The following is a 27,860-nucleotide window of genomic DNA, read 5'->3' as shown; positions in this document are numbered from 1 at the left end:
GATAACATCAGGGCCGCAGTGGGCCCCGAACTTTCATAATACCCGCGCTAATTCTTTGTGTAAGTTATTAAATTAAATCATTAAAACTTATAATAGGGTTTCCCTGGTCTCATTGTTTTTAAGGAGCTCCTGGAAATCTCCTGAAACTCATAAAAATGTCCTTAAAATAGACAAAGTTGTCAATTTGGGATGTCAATCCTATGGTAAACGCATATCCTACACGTGATAAAACGGCATTGTCAGCTTTCATTTAATAAAAATGTAATGCAAAGATGAATTTAGTTTCTAATACAAAATCTTATTTATCCTTATCCCTACCATGACTGAGCCGCGCGCAATCCATTTCATATAGGGCCAGCCCTGGGTATCATGTTCAGTGTGTGCAAGTAAGGCGTAGAGAAGCTGTGTTTTAGTATGGGTCAGTAGACTTCGAAGCTTGAACACATTGCAATAATTCACCAGCAAAATAACAACAAAGTAAAAGCTACCTACGGGTCTACCCATTTAAAGTGTAAACAATTTATAAAGCCTTTAAAACAAATTTTATTTCATTATTTTCAAACCGTTATAACGGTCGACCTCGATTTTTCCCGATATGGCCAATGAGTTGAGAACTTTTTTCTCATTAATATTCACATACTTTGAAATTTTAAAGAAAATCGTTAGAGCCGTTTTTGAAATAAAATTTATATATATCTATAAATATATATAAATAAATATACATACATACAAGAATTGCTCGCTTATATATATTATGTTTCTTTTTTTTTTTTTTTTTTGCTTTATGTTCATGTAAAGTTGCTAAGATCCTTTTTTTTACGAGTACATTAATTTTACATTACACCGTCTAGACGGCGCTGTCAGAACTTCCGTTACGAACAACTTCCTTTCTTCTTAGAATCCAACATGGGTCGCATGCACAATCCCGGGTGAGAATATTTTTATTTATTACAGCAATTATTAGATATATAATTGAGAAATAATTAATGCAGAAAGAAATTAAGTTTTCATTTAAAGCTCCAAGTATTTTTTCATTAACTTGTTATGTTTTTATTCGAATATAATTGTAAAGACTTCGAAAGAATTTTAACGACCACGCATGCAGGATGATGACGCTCTCACGCAGCAAAGCCTGCAAAGGAAAGCAGACCATGCTGATTTTTAAAGTATTGCTTGTCCAAAAGTTTTGTAACAGATTCACTTTTCTAGATCTAAATCTATGTATCTCTGAGGAAATGAGATAAATAGGATTATTATGAGACTTAAATGTCTTAAATTATTATTAATTCAATGATCAATCAATTCAATCTTTTATTTTATCTGGATCATAAATATACTTACAAGCCAAGGTAGGAAGGTGAAATAAAAAATTTCTTTGAAAAAAACAATTTTTCGTAGTACATCATTATAATACTTTAAAAGAATTTTCCAATGGTGTATAATAATAAATTATGACTGTATTTTTAACAGTTGCAAAGTTATGATTTTTTGTGGCATTTTGACCTAACATTGGGCTGGGTGATTGGTTGACACGGAACAAGTAAAATGAGAGCATCTCGCTGGCTAAGCTGGTTGAGACACCCCCCAGACCAAAAGTTGGAATTCGAGTTTCATAGACCTACTTATTAAAAAAGAAATTTAATCGATGTAGTCATTGTAGTATTAGTAGTAAATTTCTAGCTCACAAATCCTTCATTTATATTTATGAACTTCACTTGTTTAGAAAGTTAATATTGATAAAATAAACAAATTATCAGGTCTATAGAGCTACAAGAAATGTCAGAAGGGTGTGGACAAAATGGCGGTGTTGAGATGGCACAAAATATTTAAAAGTGGGATCAAAATCATCTGAAACTTTTTTTCAAACGCGCTGTAAAGGTTATATATGCGTTGACATGGTATCATATTATACGTGAGGCTGTAGAATGCTGGGTTCGTGCTTCCTGGAGTACTCATGACACAAGTGACAAGACAAACATAGATACTACAGATTGACTTATGCCGTTTCAGCAGACAAAATGTTTATTTGATAACAATAATAGTAATACTGCACTCCTTGTCAGTTACATAAGTTAAGAAACAATCCTATCCGCATAACAGCAGTATCAAATATATCCAATACGTTACAGAGTAGATTACAAATAACGTCCACATCTCAGAGGGTAATACTACAGAATAATACAGAATAACTACTAGAAATACATGTCTCAAAAAGACCACTGGCATCAACTGCCCAAAAGTTACTACCTAACTGAAATTACTACTCGACTTTTCTAAATTGCTACTGTCTGCGCCCGACCAAAAGACTTGAAAAGATAATACTTGGTAGCCCTGTCCAAAGGATACCACTTGACTGAACTCAAAGTAAACTTTATTCATTCTACTTCCTGTTTTCTACATCAGGAATTCCACGTCATTTAACCTCTTAACCCGAGGTGAACATTTAATCAGGCAATGTCAACTGAGACTATGACATGCGCTTGTGTTTAATACACAAAACTATTTGAAGTATTTGAGTATATCCAGAATATATGGCCTGAAGTGGTTTTACGTTTTTATGACAAAATTTATCAAAACTGTAAATCCCATAGCCCTCAATGCTAACCATATTTTCAAGTTTTTGAGTGATGTGTATGAGATGTCGCGGTTAAACTTGGTATAGTTATAGCCAGGAGTGAAAAAAAATTAATGCTAGGGCATTTTCCTGGACCCTGTATTGCTAAAAACAAAAAAGGGGGATTTTTTTTGATAATAAATTTAAAAATATTTAAAAAAATCGTAATTAGCATTAATTAGGCCATTGTCTAAAGTAATCGATAACACATTTTTAAAACTCGTCACATTTCATTCAAAACTAATAAATTTCCAAGTACGGCCTATGTAAAAAACACATAAAAAACGCAAACTCTTTATCTGTCGTTTTTTTACTTCCACACTTCCGGGTTTCTTTTGTCTAGCTATACAAGGTAAGTCTTTCACTATTTCATTCTTTAAAAAAATACTTTTAGGCATAAATATCATTTATTTTTTTTTTATTTCAGTAAGGGTATCTCTAAGAGTGCTCTACCATACAGGAGAACTGTGCCAGTTGTGAGTATACATTTTTAGCTTGCCATTAAAATTTCATTTTAAATAAGCATAAGTAGATCTATATTCTATTTACTATATAAGTATATATATTATAATATATATCTAGAGAGCATAAGCTTATAGATGTATCCTAAATATTATAGACCGTTCAGTCTGCCTGAAATTTATTTTAGTCCCACTTCGTTGCAGTATCCCATTTTCTATTTAACTCTTCTCTCCTTAATTATTTTCCACATTCCGACGGATTTATTCATTTTACTCATATATATTCCACTACCCTTAATAACCTTTTTGTTTGCTATCAGAAAATGTTGTATTTGGTATACAAGTAAAGGAAAATGCACACCAATTTTAGATAAATTAAATTGATGTTCAGACCTGCCTACCGTTGCGCAAAATGCGAATTCGTTACGCAAAATCTCCCAAAAATGACTGTCAGTACGCAAACACGCATTTAACCCGTCGCGTTACGCATTTCGTATCCTTTTTTTCCCCTCTCTTGACTAGCTTACGAGCGGTCACGGAGGTCGCGCTAAGGCTAAGCCGTCCTGTTGGTGGGGCGGGGGAGACAGAAAAAGTGGGGGAACACATTGTGTCCAGAACTATATGTTGATTGGTTCTTAAAAGCAATTAGATTTAGTCTAGAAATGAAGAACGCGAGTGTGAGGGAGTGGCGGGTTGGTACTAGGTTGGTACCGTCAGTTAGCTGATACACCAACGTGACTTTTTTTTTGTAAGTTCATTAGTAGAAATTAGTTATGTTGAATCCCTGATTTGTATAGAAAAAAAATATCGAAGTGCTATCGATTCAAAACACATTGAGTGGCATTGTAGATATCTAGTCTAGATCTAGAATCTAGATAACTTGTTATACAGGAATAGATCTAGCTAGACATTACGTTATGTCATAATTCCCTACATTACTCTACAATCTAGATCCAATTTAGTTGTATGATTTAGATTGACTAGATCTAGATCGATAACATCTACTACCATCTAGTCTAGATCTAAACTAGATTCTTAGTCTTAGTATATAGAATAGATCAAGGATGAAGGTAGGCCAACAAAAGTTTCGAGTAGACCTACGTTTGTAGTGGATCCACGGCATCGGTAACACTCTTGAGCCCAGATCTAGAGATTATATTGTATAGACATAGATCCAGATCTAGTCTAGATATCATCTCTATTGTATTGTCGTATTGATCTATATTCTAGATTTAGATTGTAGATCTAATCATGACATTTAGATCTAATATTATATATATATATATATGACAAAATAGTGGATCGCGTAAGTGTTACGCATTCTGGTGCCAAAATACGCATTTTGACCATCAGCGTTACGCATTTGGACTTTTTTTGGTAGGCAGGTCTGGATGTTTATAAAATGAAAATGAACGTTTATTTGGACAGTGAAACTTCAAAGTTAAAACTTATTGACTGTGGACAAGTCTTCCTTAAAGCTAGATCTGGCAATATTTTATGATTCAAATTAAATAGTCTTTTTAAAAATTTTTATTTATTTATATTCTCACATATATTACTTTTATATTAATGTCTCGAGGGCACTATCCCATGTCACAACCCCGTTAAAAATTAATATAGAAAATATATAGAGCCTTTTTTAGCCCTCGCTCTTTAAAAACCTTTTTTTTCTGTAAAAACACTATTAAAATGAAAAAACATTTTTTCCAAAAGGAAAATTATGCAAGATTTATAAGCAATTAAAAGCATTAGTAAGGAAAGTTAAAAAAAATAACTGACTTTAAGCGTAGACAATTAGGCAGCACAATGTGATAAAATCGACTTTTTTTTCTCTATTATTTAAATAAAAAACAATCATTGAAACATATACATAAATTGAGCATTGTTTTGAAGTATAAAAAATATATATAGATATATATAGATATATATAGATAGATATATATATATATAGATATATATATATATATAGATATATATATAGATATATAGATATAGATATATATAAGTATCATGACATTGATGGTATTGTGTAGTTGAAAATCATCACTTCTTGATATCAGGTGCAATATAAGTCATTAAGACATGCATTTCCCCATGAAGTTAGAATATGTAGATTAATTATGCGACAATAATAATCTTATTGATAAACCTTTAATTTACAGTGGCTTAAACTCCCTGCTGATGACGTAGAGGAACAGATATACAAGTTGGCCAAAAAGGGATTGACTCCATCTCAAATTGGTCAGTGTTCTTGCACTATCTTTAGTTTTGTGAATTCATTGTCCAGATGACCATAACTTTTATTTTAACAAAACCTAATATTTAACAAGTGTTTGTAAACTAGTCACTAACATGGGTGATGTTTTTAAAAAGGTATGCCCTCCTATTCTATGGGATTTCAAGTAACCTGTTTAGGCAATATAAATAGCAATGTTAAAATTAAACTTGATTGGAGAGGTCAGTCTATAGTTATAGATGATATTGTGCATATGCTCAAATTTTATTTGCGGGTTTGAAAGGTTTTTCTTAATGGTAATGCATGTCACTAACCAGGTCAAGGACTTGTCCTAAACAGTGATGGGAATTTTCCGACAATTGTCGGAATTCCGATAATTTCTTCTGGTCCGATTTTCTAGCAAAAAAATCCGAAGTTTTCCAGACATTTTTTTTTTTTTAAATCCGATTTTTTTTTTCAATTTTTTTTTATGAAAAAAAAATCCGATTTTATTATTTTTCCATTTTCGGAAGAATGCGAAATAAGATTTTTGATTTGTTTTGAACTCCGCACATCCGGTCTTTTGACACAGTTAAAGTTCTATTTTTTTTTTTTAATCTTGTGTTACCGTATTGTCTTATAAGTCTAGATCTCGGTCCAGATTAGAGTGGTTTGAATCAGTCTAGATAGATATCTAGATTCTTTAATTTGAATACTTTTGATCTAGATCTAGACTTCAATGGCTGCTTGCCAGCTTTTGAAAAGTATTCGACTTAAACTTAACTTAGACTTAAGAGTATCAATCATGAATGATGCCCGGTCGCTATGTTACGACGTATGTAGCGCTAATCGCCGCTATTACTACAATTCAAGATCTATTATTTTTTCACTGTTGTTACGATGACCCCTAGATTTTTCTAATTTGAACCCTGCCTGCCGACTTCCTTGAGTTCAAATGGGATTAGATTTAGACATCTAGATCTATTATAATAATAATAAGATCTAGATCTACTCATCTAATAGAGTGATACTGTGATAGACCTACCGTGTACCGACCATCTGGATTTATATATATAGAATATACTTTTTTTATATAGTAGTAAGTAGGCCTTCTTAAACTTCTTAACATGACTATAGTGAGTTACTGAGTATAAGCCTGACAGAATGTAGATATCTAATAATAATATATTGGATCTAGAATCTAGAAAAGTTATTAGATATAAGTAGTAGTAGCTATAGATTATAGATCTATCTATAGTGAGGGATATGTATATATTTTAATATAAAACTTATCATTACTAATTTTAAAAGCATGTTTTTCAAACACATTTAATCCTTATAGTTGTTTGAGAAAGAAGTTGTTACAATATCTGTATAAAGCAGTTATCTATTATAGAATGCTCAGACTGCAAAAAGCTTTCTCCTCCCATCAATATATATACAAACAATAGTGCCATGAATGCATTTTGAGTGCAGTAATGCTAAATGAAGTGCAGTTTGTGTGCAGTAATGCACAATGCAGTGTAAATGTTATGTAATACAACATTAATTAAAGAAAATATTAAATTAAATGATTCTACGTAGTTTAAAAAAATTCAGCAACATCTTTTTTTAAGTCGTCGCCACGACAGGCCAGTTCAAAAACGGGGGGGGGGGGGGGGGGGGTGCTTACAAAATTTCCTAAAATTTTTGCAAAGTCAGTTCCCATCACTGCCTAAACTGTAATACATGTTAATTAGGTAATGTTTTAGGACCCAGATTGATTTGAGGCGACGAATCTTTGTTGTTTTTTTATTGCTCTTGTGAATTTTAACATAAATAGCAAGTTATATTTTTAAAAAGCTTATATCAACTAAATCTGTATGGTACAAATCTAGTACATGTTATTTCTACCACTTACCATTCTCACATTAGCTTGAAACTATTAGTCATTGTCCAATACAATACATGAATAAAAACTAGTGGTAGTTTATTAAGACTATAAATTAGTGGTAGTTTATTAAGACTATAATATTTATGACATTAATTGTTCGGTTCTTGCCATGTATACATCTAAAAAATAAAAAACTTGCCTGCACTTTATAATCCAGTTTAAAACAAACATTAAGCTTTCATTTTTGTTTTTGCCTTAACAGGTGTTATATTGAGGGATTCACATGGTGTTGCACAAGTGAGGTTTGTTACAGGCAATAAAATCTTGCGAATCTTGAAGAAAAAAGGTCTTGCTGCCAGTTTGCCTGAGGATCTTTACAGTTTGATAAAAAAAGCAGTAAACATTCGCAAGCACTTGGAAAGGAGCAGAAAAGTAAAGAATTTTTAGTTCTTGTAAAATTTAATTATGTAGGCCCCTCCCGCCCGCCGTTAATTCTACAAATCTATTTTTTTTTAAATACATTTTAAGCTTATTTATAATTTACTAGATCTATTTGTGCAATTTTATTAAGGACTAATAATAATATTACGGATCATGGCCTTACACTATCTTTTTATAATATAGTACAAAATCTTAAAAAAAAATAAAAATAAAACCCTTTATAATTTATAGTTCAAAGATTTGGCATTTAAAAATAAGTGCTGCAGTTAATGTTATCCAACTGTTCATTTGTCAATGATGTTGCTTAATATTTGCTACTCTTGACTATAAGATGATGAAATACTCACCACATACCAAATCTGAGACAAATGGACAGGTATCCCGAGTTTATTAGTGCTATCTTCTTTAATGCCTGTTTAAGTCTACAATTTAGAACATTTTAAATAAAATCTAATAATGTATTCAACAGGTATGTTCCACCTTAAGTAAAATTTAAAACGTTTACTATACCTTTATAATTTCTTATAACAATTACTCCCATTAATCAGTTTTTGTTAATACAACATAAAATATGGTTTTCCCTATTTTTATTTTAAAATCAGAAATTATCCTCAATATTGAAAATAATCTTTAAGGTATACTTAATTTTCCCAACATGTATACTTGTTAAGCAGTAAAATAGTTATGATATTGACAGCTCTTAAGTGCACACTTTTTTATAATTTTGTGTTTTGTTAATATCCTGCTTTTAAAACTGTTTTGAATTCAAGATTATAGTGCATGCAACAAAATATGTTGGAAATTTTGTCTATGATGTCTTATTTGCTACTCTTGATCAGTAACTGATGAACAATTACCACCTAATGATGGTCTGAGACAAATTTGTCATATTTGCTAGATATGTCATTTTCTATTAAGTTTTTATTACTGTTTTTTACTTTTTTTTTATCGCAGGACAAAGATGCTAAATACCGATTAATTTTGGTAGAATCCAGAATTCATAGATTGGCTCGCTATTACAAAACCAAAAAAGTTTTAGCACCAACTTGGAAATAGTAAGTAAATGCAAGATTTATGTAGTACAGACATGCCTACTGTGCAGAACTGTTTTTCTAAATTGCCAAAAAAAAACCCTATTTACATGTTCTGCCATTCTGTGTTAGTTTGAATTTGGATAAAAATAAAAAATTAGCAATGCGAAATGAAAATACTGAATGCAGGGACAAAATATATATGTATATATAGTCTTAATTGTAGATCTAATAAATTAAAGGCCAACTAGTATTGCTATTTAAGCAATAATTGGATATGGTTGCAGAACTTCAACATGTAAATGTTCCTTAAAAGAGGCCCAAAAGCCTTATTAGTGTTTGTCATTTTGGGTCATTGGGCGTAGGCATGTCTAATATTCATATTTTTATTTCTGGTTGTTCAACATGAATTATTTATGTAAAAAAAAACAACTAATGGTAAACTATGGTGTTGGGTGTGCAACTCAGTAATTATTATTGACCATCCATTTTTAGTTGTTAACAAGTTTGTCTATAAAGACATTCTAAACTGCAGAGTTAAAAGCACCAACAGCCATTTATATGGTTGTTCTAAACATACTATATGTTGGAAGAGTAAAAATGGACATAGGCAAGTAAGCAATCATCATAAATCTAGTTATAAGTGACTTTCAATAATAAAACTTTTTTTTTTATTTCCTCAGCGAGTCATCTACTGCATCTGCTCTGGTTGCATAAAGTTGTTCTCATTCATGAAATAAATTTGAAAAAACTTTTTTTTTTTTTTAAATTCTTTTATGTATGTTTGTGAGGACTTTTCAAATTTTATGTTTAGCAATATTTTGTAAAGTCAATACTTGTACTGGAAACAAAGTTCCAGGGTACCGGTACCCTGGATTTAATTGTGACCTATTATTATAAAGAAACTTAAAATAAAAATCAATTGAAAGTCATGTTGCCACAGTTTTATGTATAATACAGCAGGTGATATATTATACATTTTTGAAAGACAAGTATGGTAATTATATTTTACATTTATATATATATATATTAACCGGTAAATCAAAAAAAAAATTGACAGATTTTGCAGTTACAATGTAAATGGATATAAATTGAGATTGTGGTAGCCAACTTAAGTATGTTCCATAATGCTATATCAGGTTCTCTTGTCTAAGTGTAAAATAAAGACAATCTTGATTAAGTGGTTTAGTAGTACTGGTTCCGGTATTTAAGACCAATGATGCTAAAAAATACAGCCACATCAGTGACATCCGGCTCAAGAAGAAATCCTTTCCTTAAATTTTGGTAGATGGATTGGTACTGATAATAAGCCAAAATAGTTTAATAAAGTGGTTCTTTTGAAAGAATTTAAAACAGCTTTATGAAACTCATAAATTAATGTAATCATGGGTTTCTAATAAAAATGGTTCATAATCTATTTCCTTTTTAAAATTTTTTGTTAATGTGGCGCGCGACAAGAGTGTCGGAAATTAAAATGACCCGCCGGCCTAAAAGGTTGAGCATCACTGGTTTAGACCATTAACATTATTTTATACTGGTACCGTACCATCTGATCTAATCACGGCCATACAACGCAGTGTCCAGAGATATGGAACATAATTAAGGTCAGACACCATTAATCCTCCTGATATCAATTGTAATCAATAACACCTCACATCGGATTATTTGACAAATCCACCGTAAGCATCTATCTGAGTATCTCCATTCAAGAATTGATGGCAGACTTCTAAATATTGCCAGAACAACACTAAAATCAGAACCACACTCGTAAGAGATATGATGTCCACGGCGGAGCTTCAGTCACTAATATACCGCTTCTTTCAGGCCTGTTAACGCGTATGGCTCAACCATTAGCACGAAGAATAGATGTCAATGGGACCACCTGCTACAGCACCACCCTCCATCCTCATAGACAACTAGCTATATGACCTGTCTCTAGAATAGGGTACCGGTATAAAACAAAAATGCTTACGGAAGGCTCCATCGATCTTCGCTAGACTACTACCAAGAGTTTGGAGAAACCAGAAGCTCATTGCAGCGACCAAATTGGAGGCATGCGTTCTGAGTACGCTACTGTACGGCAGTGAGTCGTGGACTACCCACGCAAGCAAGAGAGAATATTAAACTCATTCCACTTGCGCTGCCTCCGAACGATCTAGAAAATCATATGGGAGGACAGGAGAGAGTGCAATTCTGAGATCCTTGTGCGAACGGACCTTCCGAGCATCTTTACAGTTCTCAGTCAACTTTCTAGTATTCGTTCTACAAGCTCTGCAATTCTAACTAACTCTCTCTACAAGCTCCAAGTTCTAACTCTACTCTCGCTTCAAAAAATCTCTTCTTTACAAGCCGTACGTTTTCCCTATGTCCCTGTTCAAACACACCACTTAGACACCTTGATTGCCTCACAGTCATCCAGCAGTATCGCATCTACAAACATCTTTCTCTCATCCAGACATTGACACATGCGCACTCTCATCTCTCCAGTCTCCTGTTAGACACTTAGTACCGGGTATTTTTAGTTCATGTAGAGACGCACCATAATGGACGGATTTTGAACGCGACTAGTGACGCTAGGACGTAGTTGGGTTAGAGCAGCAGTTCTCAACCTTTTTAGCTCGGCGACCCCTTTTTATTATTCCCAACTATGCGGCGACCCCCAACAGTAAAATTATATTCGTTCCTATGCCTAAGTAACTGCTTTTGCTATGATATAAAACGTAATACAAATGTGAACATATTGCCAACATATTTTGTTTAATTACGAAACAATGTCATTGCCGCATATTCTTGAAATATATCTATAATATAAAGCAGAAAGTAAGGCTATGTATGTATGCCCCGAATAAAAATCAAAACCGTTTGACCAATCTTGATAAAACTTGGTATAAATGTTCTTTAGATCACGTTAGAGACTGTAGTGTATGCTTAATGTTCCTGCCACAACCGGAGGGCCCTAAAGTAGACAAAAAGTACCTAATTGTATCTCTATTAAATTACATAACTTTTTAACAAATTGGGTAAACCCGTTTTCACAGTATTTAATATTTGATATGAATATGTCGACTGAACGGGTAAACCGATTTTCACTTTCTACTTTGATTTTCGTGGCAAAATTAAAAAAAAATGTGAAGGAACATTTTCCATGTTTGACACAGATCTAAATTCAATCCAGTAGATTAGTAATTTCCAAACTAAGGCCTGCGAGACGCGGTTTATATCCGGCTAGTTTATTCATATAATTAAATTCCAAATAAATACAATTTTATGGCGTGCATTTATTAACTATTCTATTTGGTATCCACCATGTTCATGAGCCATACGTGTGTGACAGTTTCAAAAGTATGGAGGAGCATGGATAGTGATCAGGGTAATAGTAAATTACATAGCTACAATTGTTGTGACAGGTTGACATTGTTTCTGTTTCACCAGATGAGGAATTTTTTAGAAGGTCTTTGCAAGATCACAAAGAATGTCTTCTGCCTCAAGTCTTTTTCTGTATTTAGCTATACTTGATAACTAACCAGCTGGAAAACTCAAGTTACCCAAAAATATATGATTAAAAATGAAAGATGAGGGCGCATTACAGACAAATTGTTGCAAACACCTAATTCAGATTTGTGTTTCTGACATTAAAATGAAATCATTTTTCGCTACATCGCTATTAATGAGTTTAATAAACTCTTTCTGTCTGCGGAACATCTTCATTTTGACTGTGAATGGAATTCTGACAAGTTGTGTAAGATTAGGAAAATGTGATGAAATTTCGTCCGCAAGCATTCACAAATGTTCTTCACAAATTATCATTTGATTTGTTTATCAGGTTTAATGTTATTTTTCTCATACAGAGTTCATACTTTTGGCTACATGGAAATTTTATTTTCGTGACAGTTTGTTTGTCAATGTGAAGTTTCCTTCTGAAGGATCGGATTATTATCAGACAACTCCAGAGGCATGTTTCTTTTGGTTCTTGTAGTGAAAGGTTTCATTCCTTCTTATAATTCTTGAGCTGTGTCTGCGTTACTAATATTCGTCGATTTCGTGAGTTCTGATGACTTTTGGTGACTCATTCAGTATCAGACGTTGAAATCTAGACCGTCATACTGGCAAACTTCCTGTACCATCTGTAGGCCTACAAACATCGTTAATAATTTTCAATATTTTCTACTTTCCCAAAAAATGAATCAACTTTCTGTTATACATCTCGTATTGTAGTCGTTTCGAGAGGTTTGCAAAAGAGAAACTCGTCTTTTGAACTGTCTTCATTTATAAAACCTAAACGTACCTCTACATGACTAGGTCTCCAGGTCTGCTCAGATGTTGAATATCAATATAACGCTGCAGTTATTTAGGCTACAGAGATTCTCATTATAAAGCTTCGTTACAAATGATGCAGAGGAATTTCCAAATTCCCGCTTATACTATTGAAGTAAAACCAAACCGTAAATAAATCAACGTAATATTTTCTGTTCTTAATGTTAAATTTCAATGGGTTCTTCCCTGATGCAAATATTTCATTTTAATACTATGGACTATTTCAACGAGAACCTACTACTAGCTAGAATCTCTGTTCTCTTTCGTCACGACTTTACTTTACAAATAATAATTATGATTTCGCATCGTTGCGCTTTGCTTAAAGTTACAGTAATGTAAACTAGTAAAAAATTATGTATACTGTGGACAATTAACATGTTAAAGATCATTCTGATTTAGTTGTCTATTCTTCAACATCAGCAACAAAAAATATTAACTTCCAGTGGAAAAACTTTGTACAGTGTCAAGTTTTACATGTTAAAATATAGACGAGATAGAGAAAAAAATCCATATTTTCAATGGTCTTAGGCGACCCCCGGAAAATCGTCATTCGACCCCCAAAGGGGTCGCCACCCACATGTTGAGAACTCCTGGGTTAGAGGCTACTTAGAGACAGAAAATCAGTTGGTGATAGAATTTCATAAGGGTAGGACGTAACTTATCGACAGAGACATCGACTGTGGCTCTTTTGCTGGATTAAACCTTTATATGAATTGTTCAACTGTTTGGACTTCGTTTCTATACTTGTTAATTGTGAGTGTCTGTCTTGTTGGTTAGTCACATTGAAATACACCCGCACAAGAAACCCAGACATCTCCAGAGTAATTCTGTGGAAGTCAGACAGGTAACACTAACTACAAGTCAGATAGGCATCACCACACTCCACACTATGTAATCATGCCAAAAGTTCAAAACAAGTCATCTTTTAAACAATATTATATATAATGTTTCATTTCGAGTGTGTGTAATTCTATTTAGGAAAATTGCTTTTTTTTTTAAATAAAATATTTACATTGTTTATTTAGGTTTATTTCATTTCATTTTTTTGACAGTTTTTTTCTTGTAGTCTACGGCTCATCGGTACGGTTTGAAACAATGTAAGCAGTTCATAGTAAATGTGATATCTATTGAATACCAAGTAAATTACATTTGCTAAAAAAATGCATTTCTGCTTAAGCTGGACTAATAGCGTATTGAAAACACGAAACACGAAACAAGAGGAAACAGTTGAAAACTAAAACACACAGTGTAACAAAATAAAGTTTTAATTTGATCTTTTTTTTTTTTTATTTAGGAAAAAAAGAAACATGCATGCATTTCTTATTCACGTGACCAACAATGCAGAACAAGGACAAATAATAGAATTATCATTATGTCGTTTTTCGCCTATTTTCAAAGCACGCCCAGATCCAGAGTCTACATCCCTCCCTCTAAACCTGTGAAATTTTGGTCAGGCAGACGAACATTGTACAGACGTAAAACATTTTTCTACCCTTTTTTTTTTAGGGCATGTTTTGATGTCAAGAAGGATGCGATAGGTAATATTAGGTCTATTTATAATAAATAATAGAATAAAATGGATATTTGCATCATAATTAGCCAAGGGTTAACACACACACACTTCTCTTTTGACGCGGAGTTGCTTGTCGAACCACCTGCTTAATATGAAAGGAAGATCTCTCGAAAAACGTCTGATAGTACAGTTACCTTTAATTCAATAATGGCTTGGGCTTTCAATGGAACAAGCAACGATTTCTAACACGTTATTCTATAAGCATCATAAATTAAAACGTAAACAGGTCGATCGAAGAAGTGTGCAAGGCTATAATATCTAAACACGGCTCTAACGACAGCTAGTCCAAGCTTCTAACCATCGGTTTTAATAAACGTTCTGTTGGTTTTTGTTTTTAAAGTAATTACACAGGTAAGTCTAATGCATTCATCTGATTGCAGGTACAAGTGGGCTACCTAAACCACAGTGCCATACGAATCCTGTTCAGAACTATATTTCACTGTGTCCAGAATTCTGGCGTGGTCACCATGAGTGTCGGGAGCGTATGTACTGGTTCGTGTCGATGCTACTGACTGTTATGAAAAAAGAGAATAAAAAAACAACAACTTATGATTAGGCCTATTAGGCGTTAACGTAGTAAGCCATTTTGTTAGTCTTATATGTTTTGAATGTTCCTTTCAGGTTTGAAAATGATTACACCCTAGCCCCAACCTCCGACAGGACGATCGGGGTTGGTGGCGAGAGGGATTGGAACCCGGGTCCATCGGGACGACAGTCCAGATCGCATACCACACAACAAGGCAGCCATCCATTTGCAATAAATAAAATGAATAAAGAAAATAACACAAGAAAAACGGCCTTTAAGATGTTGATGGATATAAACTGGTTATCCTTCCTATTCATTCAAACTACTGAGAAATAACATAGGTGCTCAACCTTTTTCGGAGTAAGGGTCACAGGCAAATCACCACAGAGACGTCGAGTCTTACTGAGAAATTCTACTTTTGGTCATGACAAAAACATTTTTTTTACTTCTAACAGGAGTCTTATGAGGTAAGGCATGTTCCCAATGGTAAGATTAAGAATCAGTGACATATAAATTAAGAAGCGCTTTACAAGTCCCGAAATAAAAAAAAAATCCAAGTCTTCACCGGAATCCCCGGTTCACAAGTCAAGCGCTTTACCATTCAGCCACTGCGCACTCTCAGTGACATAAGCTCCAGTGAAATACATCTTCAATCCTGCATATATAGGCTTGTGCTTCTCATATGACACCAGTGACCTGTCCACTAACAAATGCAATGGCAATGATTGTCATTGCAATATTAAGTTCAATGTAAATTCTTTTTTTCAGGAAATTTTGTATTAAAAAAAACAAACAAACAACTAAACACGCTAACAGACTATTTAATGTGCACGTTGTTTATCCGTCCGGCCTGCGGCTCCCTACGGTTGTTCAAACGAAAATTGCAAACCTCGACTGTGGCTGACGAAACTGTCAATAATTGCTTTTCGTTGCGATGGACAAGCTGGCGATGAACGCTTATCGTGTTGATGTTCGTCTTCAGGTTCCAGCTCTTGCATCGCTTTAGGATGCAAGCAAAACAGATTGAACTGAGCTCGAAACGTGAGACGTTAATGAAGAAATTAATGTATCAAGATACGGAATATAAAGCCGCCCCGGAATGTAAAGCCGCCCTAAAAATCCAAACATGGATTTTTACTCGGTGTGTCTGTCGACTGCAAATTTTCGGTAAAACCAAGTTTATCACCTAGTTTGTCTAGCAGTGGCCTCGCCTTGCTCAGCATGTCATTTCTGAAGTGTTCTTCAGTATGGTCATGGTGGTTTTCGATGATGTCATTGAGACTGCTGATGTCCTGTTAAGCGGTCACTATGTTACTTAGGAAAGACTTCAACATCTGGGCAACTGGTCCCAGAATGTAAAGACAAATCAGAAACGTACCCTAGGAGCAAGCACTGAGTAACACATATGCAGTTTCACATACAGACGTTTTTCCCAGATTCACCAAACAGTCAAACATCTTCTCAAAATTGTATTTCTGCTTGTATTTTGGTTTCTTGCTGCTGCCAGTTGATCAAACCATCGGTTCGATTAGAACGAGGGCATATGAAGAATTTATATCCTCTGCCTTCGTAGACTGGTGGACGTAGGGCTATTTAGTCTGCCATTTTATCGAGCACTAACACCGACACCTACTCGACAAGAATTTAAAAAATGTACCAAGATGACTGCACTCTTCACTCTTATTCAAAGAAACTTTCACATTTATCACATCGAATGACAGCTTGAAAGCATTTTTTTACATTCTATGCCTTTGCTTACGAGTATGATTAAATGTAAATGAAAATATTAAGTTACGACTGACGCATAGAATATTTCACATCATTTATAGCGCAAAGAATTATAATATAATAAAGCCTACAAGAACGGGCATCAACTCCCAAATAGTTTAGGCTAGCTTTTTTTTTACAATAATAGCTTATCCTTATAACTGAACTTCAGTGCAAGCACTACTTCCGTTAAGCTGCTATTTAGAAGAAGTTAATTGATTAGATGGTGCAAAAAAAAAAGGCTAAAATTTGGTTATTCACAATCCAGTGGTGCTCACGGACACTCCCTTGCACTTGCCTAAGGGCGCCCATGATTTTGAAAAGCTAGGCTTACGATTAAATTGAAACATTTCATGAAATCATTGTTAACTAACTATTTTTATTACCGGCATTATAATTCTCAAATGAACCTACATTTTCATCAGAATCTATTTTATGGGAAATATGGAAAAAAAAAAGGCAGAGAAAGGGCTGGGAAGTAATATTAAACCTAACAAAATTGAAGCCTAATTTTGAAATGTTATTATCAAAGCATCCCACTAATAGGCGTATAATGTTATATAGCGTATATAAACCTAACCCTGTCTATCTTATAAAAAGTTTGTACACATTATTTCTCCCACACCCAATCTAGGATCAAGGTGAAATTTTGAACAATTATTTCTTGTCCATGACAACACAAGAATCAGTAAAAAAATAAAATAAAATAACTAATACGTTTATTAACTAGTAGAAATAAATTATTTTGTTTGGTATCTCGAACAAGGGAAAGAAATTGTAATTGACTGAAGTGGTGGTAATAAACTGAATAAGTCCCCTTTATATACTATGTCTCAGTCTTAGTAAACACACACCTGAAAACTAGGACGAGACTATAGAAACAATAGATAACTCTACAATCTTCCATGTTCATAAGCTCTCCACTAGCAGAGTGGTTACCGTGTTGGCTTGAGAAGCATGAAAGGCTTGAGCTAGGCGTTGGAATTTAGGTAATTTCCCCTTTTTAAATTTTTATAAATGGTTTTTATTGTTAGTCTAGATTTATTAAAAATTAATTACATGATTGATCCAAACTAAATGATACAAGTACCTTTAATATAAAACATTTAAAAAAGATTCACAATTAGCTGGCAGCGGGTCTACCGAAAACTGAAAAACATGGCAAGGGGTCTACGAGACCAATAAGTTTGGGAACCACTGCTGGAATATGCACCGATAGACTTGAAAAAATAAAAATAAACAATCGTACTTGTATCAGACAACCAAATCTATACATTCTAACTTGCGTTAGAGCCACGGGCGTCATTACAATAGTTACCTGATCTACTTCCAGGTCTTTCAACTCCCTCTGTTCTTCTTCAATGAGGTCAAGATAGGTCGGGCCGCCACGAGGACCCACGTCCACTGCAACGGTCAGCGCCACGTAGACCAGGACTTGCAGGATGTAGGACATTAGCAAGAGACCAATGACGAACGGCTCGAGCTGCGGAAAGATTGCAATAAGACATAGTGAAGTTTTCTCTTTGATCTATGGGGCAGATAAGTAAAGTTTTCCCTTTGATCAATGGGGCAGATAAGTAAAGTAAGTTTTCCCTTTGATCTATGGGGCAGATAAGTAAAGTAAAATTTCCCTTTGATCTATGGGGCAGACAAGTAAAGTTTTCCCTTTGATCTATGGGGCAGATAAGTAAAGTAAGTTTTCCCTTTGATCTATGAGGCAGATAAGTAAAGTAAATTTTCCCTTTGATCAATGGGGTAGATAAGTAAAGTAAGTTTTCCCTTTGATCTATGGGGCAGATAAGTAAAGTAAGTTTTCCCTTTGATTTATGGGGCAGATAAGTAAAGTAAGTTTTCCCTTTGATCTATGGGGCAGATAAGTAAAGTAAGTTTTCCCTTTGATCTATGGGGCAGATAAGTAAAGTAAGTTTTCCCTTTGATTTATGGGGCAGATAAGTAAAGTAAGTTTTCCCTTTGATCTATGGGGCAGATAAGTAAAGTTTTCCCTTTGATCTATGGGGTAAATAAGTAAAGTAAGTTTTCCCTTTGATCTATGGGGCAGATAAGTAAAGTAAGTTTTCCCTTTGATCTATGGGGCAGATAAGTAAAGTTTTCCCTTTGATCAATGGGGTAGATAAGTAAAGTTTTCCCTTTGATCTATGGGGTAGATAAGTAAAGTTTTCCCTTTGATCTATGGGGCAGATAAGTAAAGTAAGTTTTCCCTTTGATCAATGGGGTAGATAAGTTAAGTAAGTTTTCCATTTGATCTATGGGGCAGATAAGTAAAGTTTTCCCTTTGATCTATGGGGCAGATTAATAAAGTTTTCCCTTTGATTTATGGGGAAGATAAGTAAAGTAAGTTTTCCCTTTGATCTATGGGGTAGATAAGTAAAGTAAGTTTTCTCTTTGATCTATGAAGAAGATAAGTAAAGTTTTCCCTTTGATCTATGGGGCAGATAAGTAAAGTTTTCCCTTTGATCAATGGGGCAGATAAGTAAAGTAAGTTTTCCCTTTGATCTATGGGGCAGATAAGTAAAGTAAAATTTCCCTTTGATCTATGGGGCAGACAAGTAAAGTTTTCCCTTTGATCTATGGGGCAGATAAGTAAAGTAAGTTTTCCCTTTGATCTATGGGGCAGATAAGTAAAGTAAATTTTCCCTTTGATCAATGGGGTAGATAAGTAAAGTTTTCCCTTTGATCAATGGGGTAGATAAGTAAAGTTTTCCCTTTGATCTATGGGGTAGATAAATAAAGTTTTCCCTTTGATCTATGGGCAGATAAGTAAGGTAAGTTTTCCCTTTGATCTATGGGGCAGATAAGTAAAGTTTTCCCTTTGATCAATGGGGTAGATAAGTAAAGTTTTCCCTTTGATCTATGGGCAGATAAGTAAAGTTTTCCCTTTGATCTATGGGGCAGATAAGTAAAGTTTTCCATTTGATCTATGGGGCAGATAAGTAAAGTAAGTTTTCCCTTTGATCTATGGGGCAGATAAGTTAAGTTTTCCCTTTGATCTATGGGGCAGATAAGTAAAGTTTTCCCTTTGATCTAATGGGCAGATAAGTAAAGTTTTCCATTTGATCTATGGGGCAGATAAGTAAAGTTTTCCATTTGATCTATGGGGCAGATAAGTAAAGTTTTCCCTTTGATCTATGGGGCAGATAAGTAAATTTTTACCTTTGATCAATGGGGTAGATAAGTAAAGTTTTCCCTTTGATCTATGGGCAGATAAGTAAAGTAAGTTTTCCCTTTGATCTATGGGGCAGATAAGTAAAGTTTTCCCTTTGATCCATGGGCAGATAAGTAAAGTTTTCCCTTTGATCCATGGGCAGATAAGTAAAGTAAGTTTTACCTTTGATCTATGGGGTAGATAAGTAAAGTTTTCCCTTTGATCTATGGGCAGATAAGTAAAGTAAGTTTTCCTTTGATCTATGGGGCAGATAAGTAAAGTATTTTCCTTTGATCTATGGGGTAGAAAGGTAAAGTAAGTTTTCCCTTTGATCTATGGGGCAGAAAAGTAAGTTTTCCCTTTGATCAATGGGGTAGATAAGTAAAGTAGGTTTTCTCTTTGATCTATGGAGCAGATAAGTAAAGTAGGTTTTCTCTTTGATCTATGGAGCAGATAAGTAAAGTAGGTTTTCTCTTTGATCTATGGAGCAGATGAGTAAAGTAGGTTTTCTCTTTGATCTATGGAGCAGATAAGTAAAGTAGGTTTTCCCTTTGATCTATGGATTAGATAAGTAAAGTAGGTTTTCTCTTTGATCTATGGAGCAGATAAGTAAAGTAGGTTTTCTCTTCTATCTATGGAGCAGATAAGTAAAGTAGATTTTCTCTTTGATCTATGGAGCAGATAAGTAAAGTAGGTTTTCTCTTTGATCTATGGAGCAGATAAGTAAAGTAGGTTTTCTCTTTGATCTATGGAGCAGATAAGTAAAGTAAAGTTTTTCTTTGATCTATGGAGCAGAATAGTAAAGTAGATTTTCTCTTTGATCTATGGTGCAGATAAGTAAAGTAAGTTTTCCCTTTGATTTATGGGGCAGATAAGTAAAGTAAGTTTTCCCTTTGATCTATGGGGCAGATAAGTAAAGTTTTTTCCTTTGATCTATGGGGTAGAAAGGTAAAGTAAGTTTTTCCTTTGATCTATGGGGCAGAAAAGTAAGTTTTCCCTTTGATCAATGGGGTAGATAAGTAAAGTAGATTTTCTCTTTGATCTATGGAGCAGATAAGTATAGTAGGTTTTCTCTTTGATCTATGGAGCAGATAAGTAAAGTAGGTTTTCTCTTTGATCTATGGAGCAGAATAGTAAAGTAGGTTTTCTCTTTGATCTATGGAGCAGATGAGTAAAGTAAGTTTTCCCTTTGATCTATGGGGCAGATAAGTAAAGTAAGTTTTCCCTTTGATCTATGGAGCAGATAAGTAACGTAAGTTTTCCCTTTGATCACTGGGACAGATAAGTAAAGTATTCCCTTTGATCTATGGGGCAGATAAGTAAAGTTTTCCCTTTGATCTATGGGGCAGATAAGTAATGTTTTCCCTTTGATCTATGGGGCAGATAAGTAAAGTTTTCCCTTTGATCTATGGGGCAGATAAGTAAAGTTTCCCCTTTGATCTATGGGGCAGATAAGTAAAGTTTTCCCTTTGATGTATGGGGCAGATAAGTAAAGTTTTCCATTTGATCTATTGGGCAGATAAGTAAAGTTTTCCCTTTTATCTATGTGGCAGATAAGTAAATTTTCCCATTTGATCTATGTGGCAGATAAGTAAAGTTTTCCCTTTGATCTATAGGGCAGATAAGTAAAGTTTTCCATTTGATCTATGGGGCAGATAAGTAAAGTTTTTCCTTTGATCAATGGGGCAGATAAGTAAAGTTTTCTCTTTGATCTATGGGGCAGATAAGTAAAGTTTTCCCTTTGATCTATGGGGCAGATAAGTAAAGTTTCCCCTTTGATCTATGTGGCAGATAAGTAAAGTTTTCCCTTTGATGTATGGGGCAGATAAGTAAAGTTTTCCATTTGATCTATTGGGCAGATAAGTAAAGTTTTCCCTTTTATCTATGTGGCAGATAAGTAAATTTTCCCATTTGATCTATGTGGCAGATAAGTAAAGTTTTCCCTTTGATCTATAGGGCAGATAAGTAAAGTTTTCCATTTGATCTATGGGGCAGATAAGTAAAGTTTTTCCTTTGATCAATGGGGCAGATAAGTAAAGTTTTCTCTTTGATCTATGGGGCAGATAAGTAAAGTTTTCCCTTTGATCTATGGGGCAGATAAGTAAAGTTTTCCACTTGATCTATGGGGCAGATAAGTAAAGTTTTCCCTTTGATCTATGGGGCAGATAAGTAAAGTTTTCCATTTGATCTATGGGGCAGATAAGTAAAGTTTTCCCTTTGATCTATAGGGCAGATAAGTAAAGTTTTCCATTTGGTCTATGGGGCAGATAAGTAAAGTTTTCCCTTTGATCAATGGGGCAGATAAGTAAAGTGTTCTCTTTGATCTATGGGGCAGATAAGTAAAGTTTTCCCTTTGATCTATGGGGCAGATAAGTAAAGTTTTCCATTTGATCTATGGGGCAGATAAGTAAAGTTTTCCATTTGATCTATGGGGCAGATAAGTAAAGTTTTCCCTTTGATCTATGGGGCAGATAAGTAAAGTTTTCCATTTGATCTATGGGGCAGATAAGTAAAGTTTTCCATTTGATCTATGGGGCAGATAAGTAAAGTTTTCCCTTTGATCTATGGGGCAGATAAGTAAAGTAAGTTTTCCCTTTGATTTATGGGGCAGATAAGTAAAGTAAGTTTTCCCTTTGATCTATGGGGCAGATAAGTAAAGTAAGTTTTCCCTTTGATCAATGGGGTATATAAGTAACGTAAATTCTCCTTATGATCAATGAGGCAGATAAGTAAAGTAAAGTTTTCCCTTCGATCTATGGGGCAGATGACGTAAGTGTGTCATGTGGCCAGCACAATAAGGAATCAAGCCCCTTTACTGGGTGGAGTCAGAGGCACCCCATAGATTCCAAAATTAAAAATCCAAGTCTTCACCAGAATTCAAACCCGGGTCCCCTCTGTTTGGAAGTCAAGCGCTTTACACTCAGCCAGAGCGCCCATAATAAAACGTAAGGCTACAAGAAATCATGTGAGAAGTTCTAATAGAATTGATAAGTTTTTACTTATTACAATTTATTCGACTATAAGTAGCTAGGATGCTAAACTAGAAAACCAGCAAAAGAGATAAAAGATAATTAGTGTGCATTAGACAAAACATCTTTGCACTAGCAAGTGCTTATTGTACTATGAGACCTATATAACACACCAATCAAATTTGGCATTTAGTAGATCTATATGACATGAAAAACAAAAGAGAAGATAAACTTAAACGTGTCACAAATATCTTTGGAGCTAACTTCGTATAGAAAGGCGTCTTGGAACTGATCAGACCAAAGCAGTGCTCGACAAATTGAGACTATTTTAAGGATAAAAATGTATCAGACCATAAAACAATATAACATCTCAAAAGTATATAATAGTCCTCAGCACAACATATGCTACAACTAAACAATGGAGATATAACAGAATTTAATACACTATAACATACTTGAATACACTATAACGGACTTCAATATAAACTTTTATTTGCAAGACATAATGTATCCATCGGGGATTCTGATACCTTAACTTAAATTGGATAGGAAGAGATTGAATTTTGTACTTGACGAGTTCAGGTTGCAGCTACAATGTCTGAAGAGTTTTAATGGATGTGTAGAGTGCAAACAATTTACTTTTTCATGTCAAAACGGTCCGATTTCTTCCAAGCGTAGTTATCGGTGTGTTGACGTCTTTTAATGAAAAAAAAAAAGATATGCTACAATTCGTGTAGCCGATCAAATGCATTACACAATTGTAATCTTGGCCGGATTTTTTTTTTTTACTGTGACGAAGTGTGTGCTTGGAAAGTTGGCAATCGCTTGTCCTCTCCCAGCTTTGGGAGCTGACACTAGACTGACAGCATTCTCTTAGATTTACAACTAAGAAAGACTAAAAACTAAAAAGTTTCATTATGACACAGTAGTAAGTACCTGAAGTATTGCTGGATTGCCTTTAGACCAAGAGTAGTTATAATTGATTTTTCCGGAGTGAGAAATATAGATCATTGCCGCAGCAAACTTTAAAGGAGCTGAAAAAAACAACATTTATGACTCACTGTTATAGATGTATGTGTCATAGAGATGGGAAACGAACCGAACCCGAACCGAACGAACCGAACTCGAACCTCACTTATGACCGAACCGAACCGAACCCGAACTTTGAAACTGCTTGGTACGAACCGAACCGAACAAACCCTCCTTTTCTTAACCGAACTAATTTTGGAATTTTTACATCCCTTTTTAATATTTTGGGTTTAAAAAAAATAATTTACTTCAATATTTTATTTAAATTCTAATGATTCCATTATACTTTGAAAACTTGGGAGGGGGTGGTGGGGGTATTTTGAAAAAAAAAAAAGCGGCGCGCTTTGATCCCCATGGGTTTTTCCGTACGTGCCGACTCTCCCCTAACCTTGAATTTTCGCGGGCTGTTTGCAATATTGGTTTTGAGTCGAATAGGCGCCCTCTAATTAGATCTAGATCTAGATTCAAGTTCCTAGTAAGTAGAAAGTTGACAAATATTGTCACTTATTTGAGATGGCTGTTAGTTGAGAGTAGAATATTTTTTGCCGATTAGAGAGTGTAGATATAAATAAGTTCATTTGTGTTTTAGTTTAAAATAAATTTTAATTATCTTCTATTAAGTGATTTATTTTTACAAAATTTTAAAGTATTCCAAATTGGAATATTATCCGTGGCGTAGCAAGGGTGGGGGAGGAGGAGGAGAAATGTAAAATCCCCCCCGGGCCCCCACTTGAGGGGGGCCCCAAATTAGTGTTTTTTACAATAAATATTCAATATTACGCAAAATGCAGGGGCCCCCAAAGAGGTCCAGCCCCTCCCGGGCCCCCAAATGATGAAAAATTCCTATCTACGCCCCTGAATATTTTTACTATTATTCTGTTTTTGCATTATTGATCATCAGTATTTTTAATGCAGCGTTTCTCAAGCTTTGGGTCCTCTCCCGTGGGTGGGGATGGTTAGTACCTTGAATTGGGGGATGGGGAGACACAACTTCTTGACAAAAATGGGTGTCGTAAAGTGTGTGTGTGTTTTTTCTGGTGGCGGTAAGAAAAGGTTAAGCGATTGATTGGTGTTTATGCGTTAAGGATGATGAAATTAGCGTAGGCTAATGCAATGTTTTGTGGTGACCTAGATTTTGTTTAAAATCAGTATATTTCATTAATATTACATCTCTATCTCAAGTTAAATATGTGAATATTGTAATAACAATTAGGCTATATTGAGTTGTTCACATAAGAACTTTATTTTAAAGTTTATTAAGTTTATATATTATTATAAGGCTTGTCTTCGAGTCCGAAGATTAATTAGGAATGCAGTTTTTCCCATGGCTGCGCAGGCCCAGCTGTGACCTACATATTTTGCCACATCCAGGGCACGCATAACCACTGTTCGCAGGTGGTCGAATTAGTTTTTCTTTTCGCGTCTGCGTTTGTCCTCGGCAGCGGATTTTCTTTTGGTCTCAAATGTGTATCACGCGGCCTTTTGAGTGACCTCCAACTGACTCGTTCTGAGACTGCATGCAACCAGGTGCTCTCTTCTATGTCAGCTAAGGCAAGTTGGCTTCTAAGCTGGTCTTTGAAGCGTTTCCGTGGGGCACCTCTGTAAAGTCGACCACCTTTTAGCTCACCAAAAAAAAAAGACTGCCTTTGGCATACGTTCGTCTCCAATACGAGATACGTGCCCTGCCAAGCCGCAAGCGTAACTGTCGGACCATAAGAAGTCCATCTATACTCTATACTATCCTTACCGGTAAAAATATAAAACGCCTATATTGGTTCAATTGTACTAACTGTTTGTAAGCGACAAACCAACGACCAACTAACAAAGAGAGGGGACATTGAAAAAAAAGTTTTATTTTTAGTGTAACTTATCTGAATATTAGTATAATTACATGCTTGAAAATTAAAATATATTAAGTGAAGATGTCATTTTATCTTCTAATAAGACCTTGTCAACTGTAGACTGCGCGTATGCACAATATGGGTCAAAAGTTTTGAAGAAAACATTTTAAAACATCTCCGCTAGTGTGATTCTTCTGCATTTTTTTGTCTCAGAATAGTCGAATTTCTTCCGTATATTGCAATTTATAATAGTGACGACTTATGTGTGAAACAAAATCCTCGATAGAGACGTCTTTACACGAAGAATATTTCTTTAAAAAGATCACGCCCATTATAGAAGGACGTGCGCAATATGTAGGCCTACCTAGAATGTCCCTTGCATAATTCTATTGGCCAGGTCTGCCTCTTTATTATTAGATTTAATATGGCCCTCGACTTTTTTTTTATTATGATGAATAGTGCGTTCTGAAAGAAAGCACATCGATATTAGCCTTTTTAAAAAATTCGCTTAGCGCCGAGTCACGCCCTGAATTAAACCACTTGCCGACTTGAGCGAAAACCTGCCGCATCTTCATTTCTATCTCCATTAAGAAATTTTTACAACGCTTTAAATGTATGTAGGCAACATTATTTTCGCAAATGTATTGCCCATAGGCCTATTATATATTGCAAAGTATTTGTATTATGTAAAAATTCAAATAAAAAAGTTTTAACTAATAAATTGCATTAAACCTTATAACTTAATTTTGCTATTACATAATTTCATAACATCGAACCGAGCCGAACCCGAACTTTAGACCTGACCGAACCGAACCGAACCCGAACTATACTCGTCATCGAACCGAACCGAACTCGAACTTAAATCTGACCGAACCGAACCGAACCCGAACTTTAAAAGTTGGGTTCGATTCCCATCTCTAATGCATCATAACAAAACTACTATGACTCATTGGACGTTATATTGTTCAAAAGATGTAAAGAGTCTATGGTTTTCTTTTATTGCAAAGCTTATATCAACGTACTCTGTATGTATGTCTGGTACTATGTCATGGAAGTAGCCAGGATTTTTTTCGGGTGGTTAGGAGGTTATGGGGTGTGAACTTGTTTTCCTTTGCACACACATACACACGCACATATATTTATGGACTCAAGAAACTATGGAGTAAGGACATAAAACTATGGAGGGTGGACTCAAGAAACTGTGGAGTAAGGACATAAAACTATGGAGGGTGGACTCAAGAAACTATGGAGTAAGGACATAAAACCATGGAGGGTGGACTCAAGAAACTATGGAGTAAGGACATAAAACCATGGAGGGTGGACTCAAGAAACTGTGGAGTAAGGACATAAAACCATGGAGGGTGGACTCAAGAAACTATGGAGTAAGGACATAAAACCATGGAGGGTGGACTCAAGAAACTATGGAGTAAGGACATAAAACTATGGAGGGTGGACTCAAGAAACTATGGAGTAAGGACATAAAACCATGGTGGGTGGACTCAAGAAACTGTGGAGTAAGGACATAAAACCATGGAGGGTGGACTCAAGAAACTATGGAGTAAGGACATAAAACCATGGAGGGTGGACTCAAGAAACTATGGAGTAAGGACATAAAACTATGGAGGGTGGACTCAAGAAACTATGGAGTAAGGACATAAAACCATGGTGGGTGGACTCAAGAAACTGTGGAGTAAGGACATAAAACCATGGAGGGTGGACTCAAGAAACTATGGAGTAAGGACATAAAACCATGGAGGGTGGACTCAAGAAACTGTGGAGTAAGGACATAAAACTATGGAGGGTGGACTCAAGAAACTATGGAGTAAGGACATAAAACCATGGAGGGTGGACTCAAGAAACTGTGGAGTAAGGACATAAAACCATGGAGGGTGGACTCAAGAAACTGTGGAGTAAGGACATAAAACCATGGAGGGTGGACTCAAGAAACTATGGAGTAAGGACATAAAACCATGGAGGGTGGACTCAAGAAACTGTGGAGTAAGGACATAAAACTATGGAGGGTGGACTCAAGAAACTATGGAG

General features: G+C 34.9%; 2 protein-coding genes across 2 annotated transcripts in view; one reads left to right on the top strand and one right to left on the bottom strand.

The window, feature by feature from the left end:
* The first annotated feature begins 851 nt into the window (after positions 1-851).
* LOC106073802 (40S ribosomal protein S13) lies at positions 852-9,567 on the top strand. The gene is made up of 6 exons (XM_056043820.1): positions 852-929; positions 3,042-3,090; positions 5,238-5,316; positions 7,426-7,595; positions 8,559-8,659; positions 9,319-9,567. The coding sequence occupies exons 1-6, from the start codon at positions 907-909 to the stop codon at positions 9,350-9,352; spliced, it is 456 nt and encodes a 151-aa protein (XP_055899795.1). The 5' UTR covers positions 852-906; the 3' UTR covers positions 9,353-9,567.
* A 4,626-nt stretch (positions 9,568-14,193) lies between these two features.
* LOC106073804 (uncharacterized) overlaps positions 14,194-27,860 on the bottom strand; it is a 26,007-nt gene continuing 12,340 nt past the window's right edge. Inside the window, exons 6-8 of the mRNA XM_056044693.1 lie at positions 23,884-23,981; positions 18,134-18,298; positions 14,194-15,034 (exon numbers count right to left, since the gene is read on the bottom strand). Coding sequence (XP_055900668.1) covers positions 14,918-15,034; positions 18,134-18,298; positions 23,884-23,981 — 380 coding nt within the window. The 3' untranslated portion in view covers positions 14,194-14,917. The remainder of the gene's footprint in view (positions 15,035-18,133; positions 18,299-23,883; positions 23,982-27,860) is intronic.

Source organism: Biomphalaria glabrata, chromosome 10 (assembly GCF_947242115.1).
Source record: "Biomphalaria glabrata chromosome 10, xgBioGlab47.1, whole genome shotgun sequence".
NCBI lineage: Eukaryota > Metazoa > Mollusca > Gastropoda > Planorbidae > Biomphalaria > Biomphalaria glabrata.
This window is presented reverse-complemented; position numbering and strand designations above follow the sequence as displayed.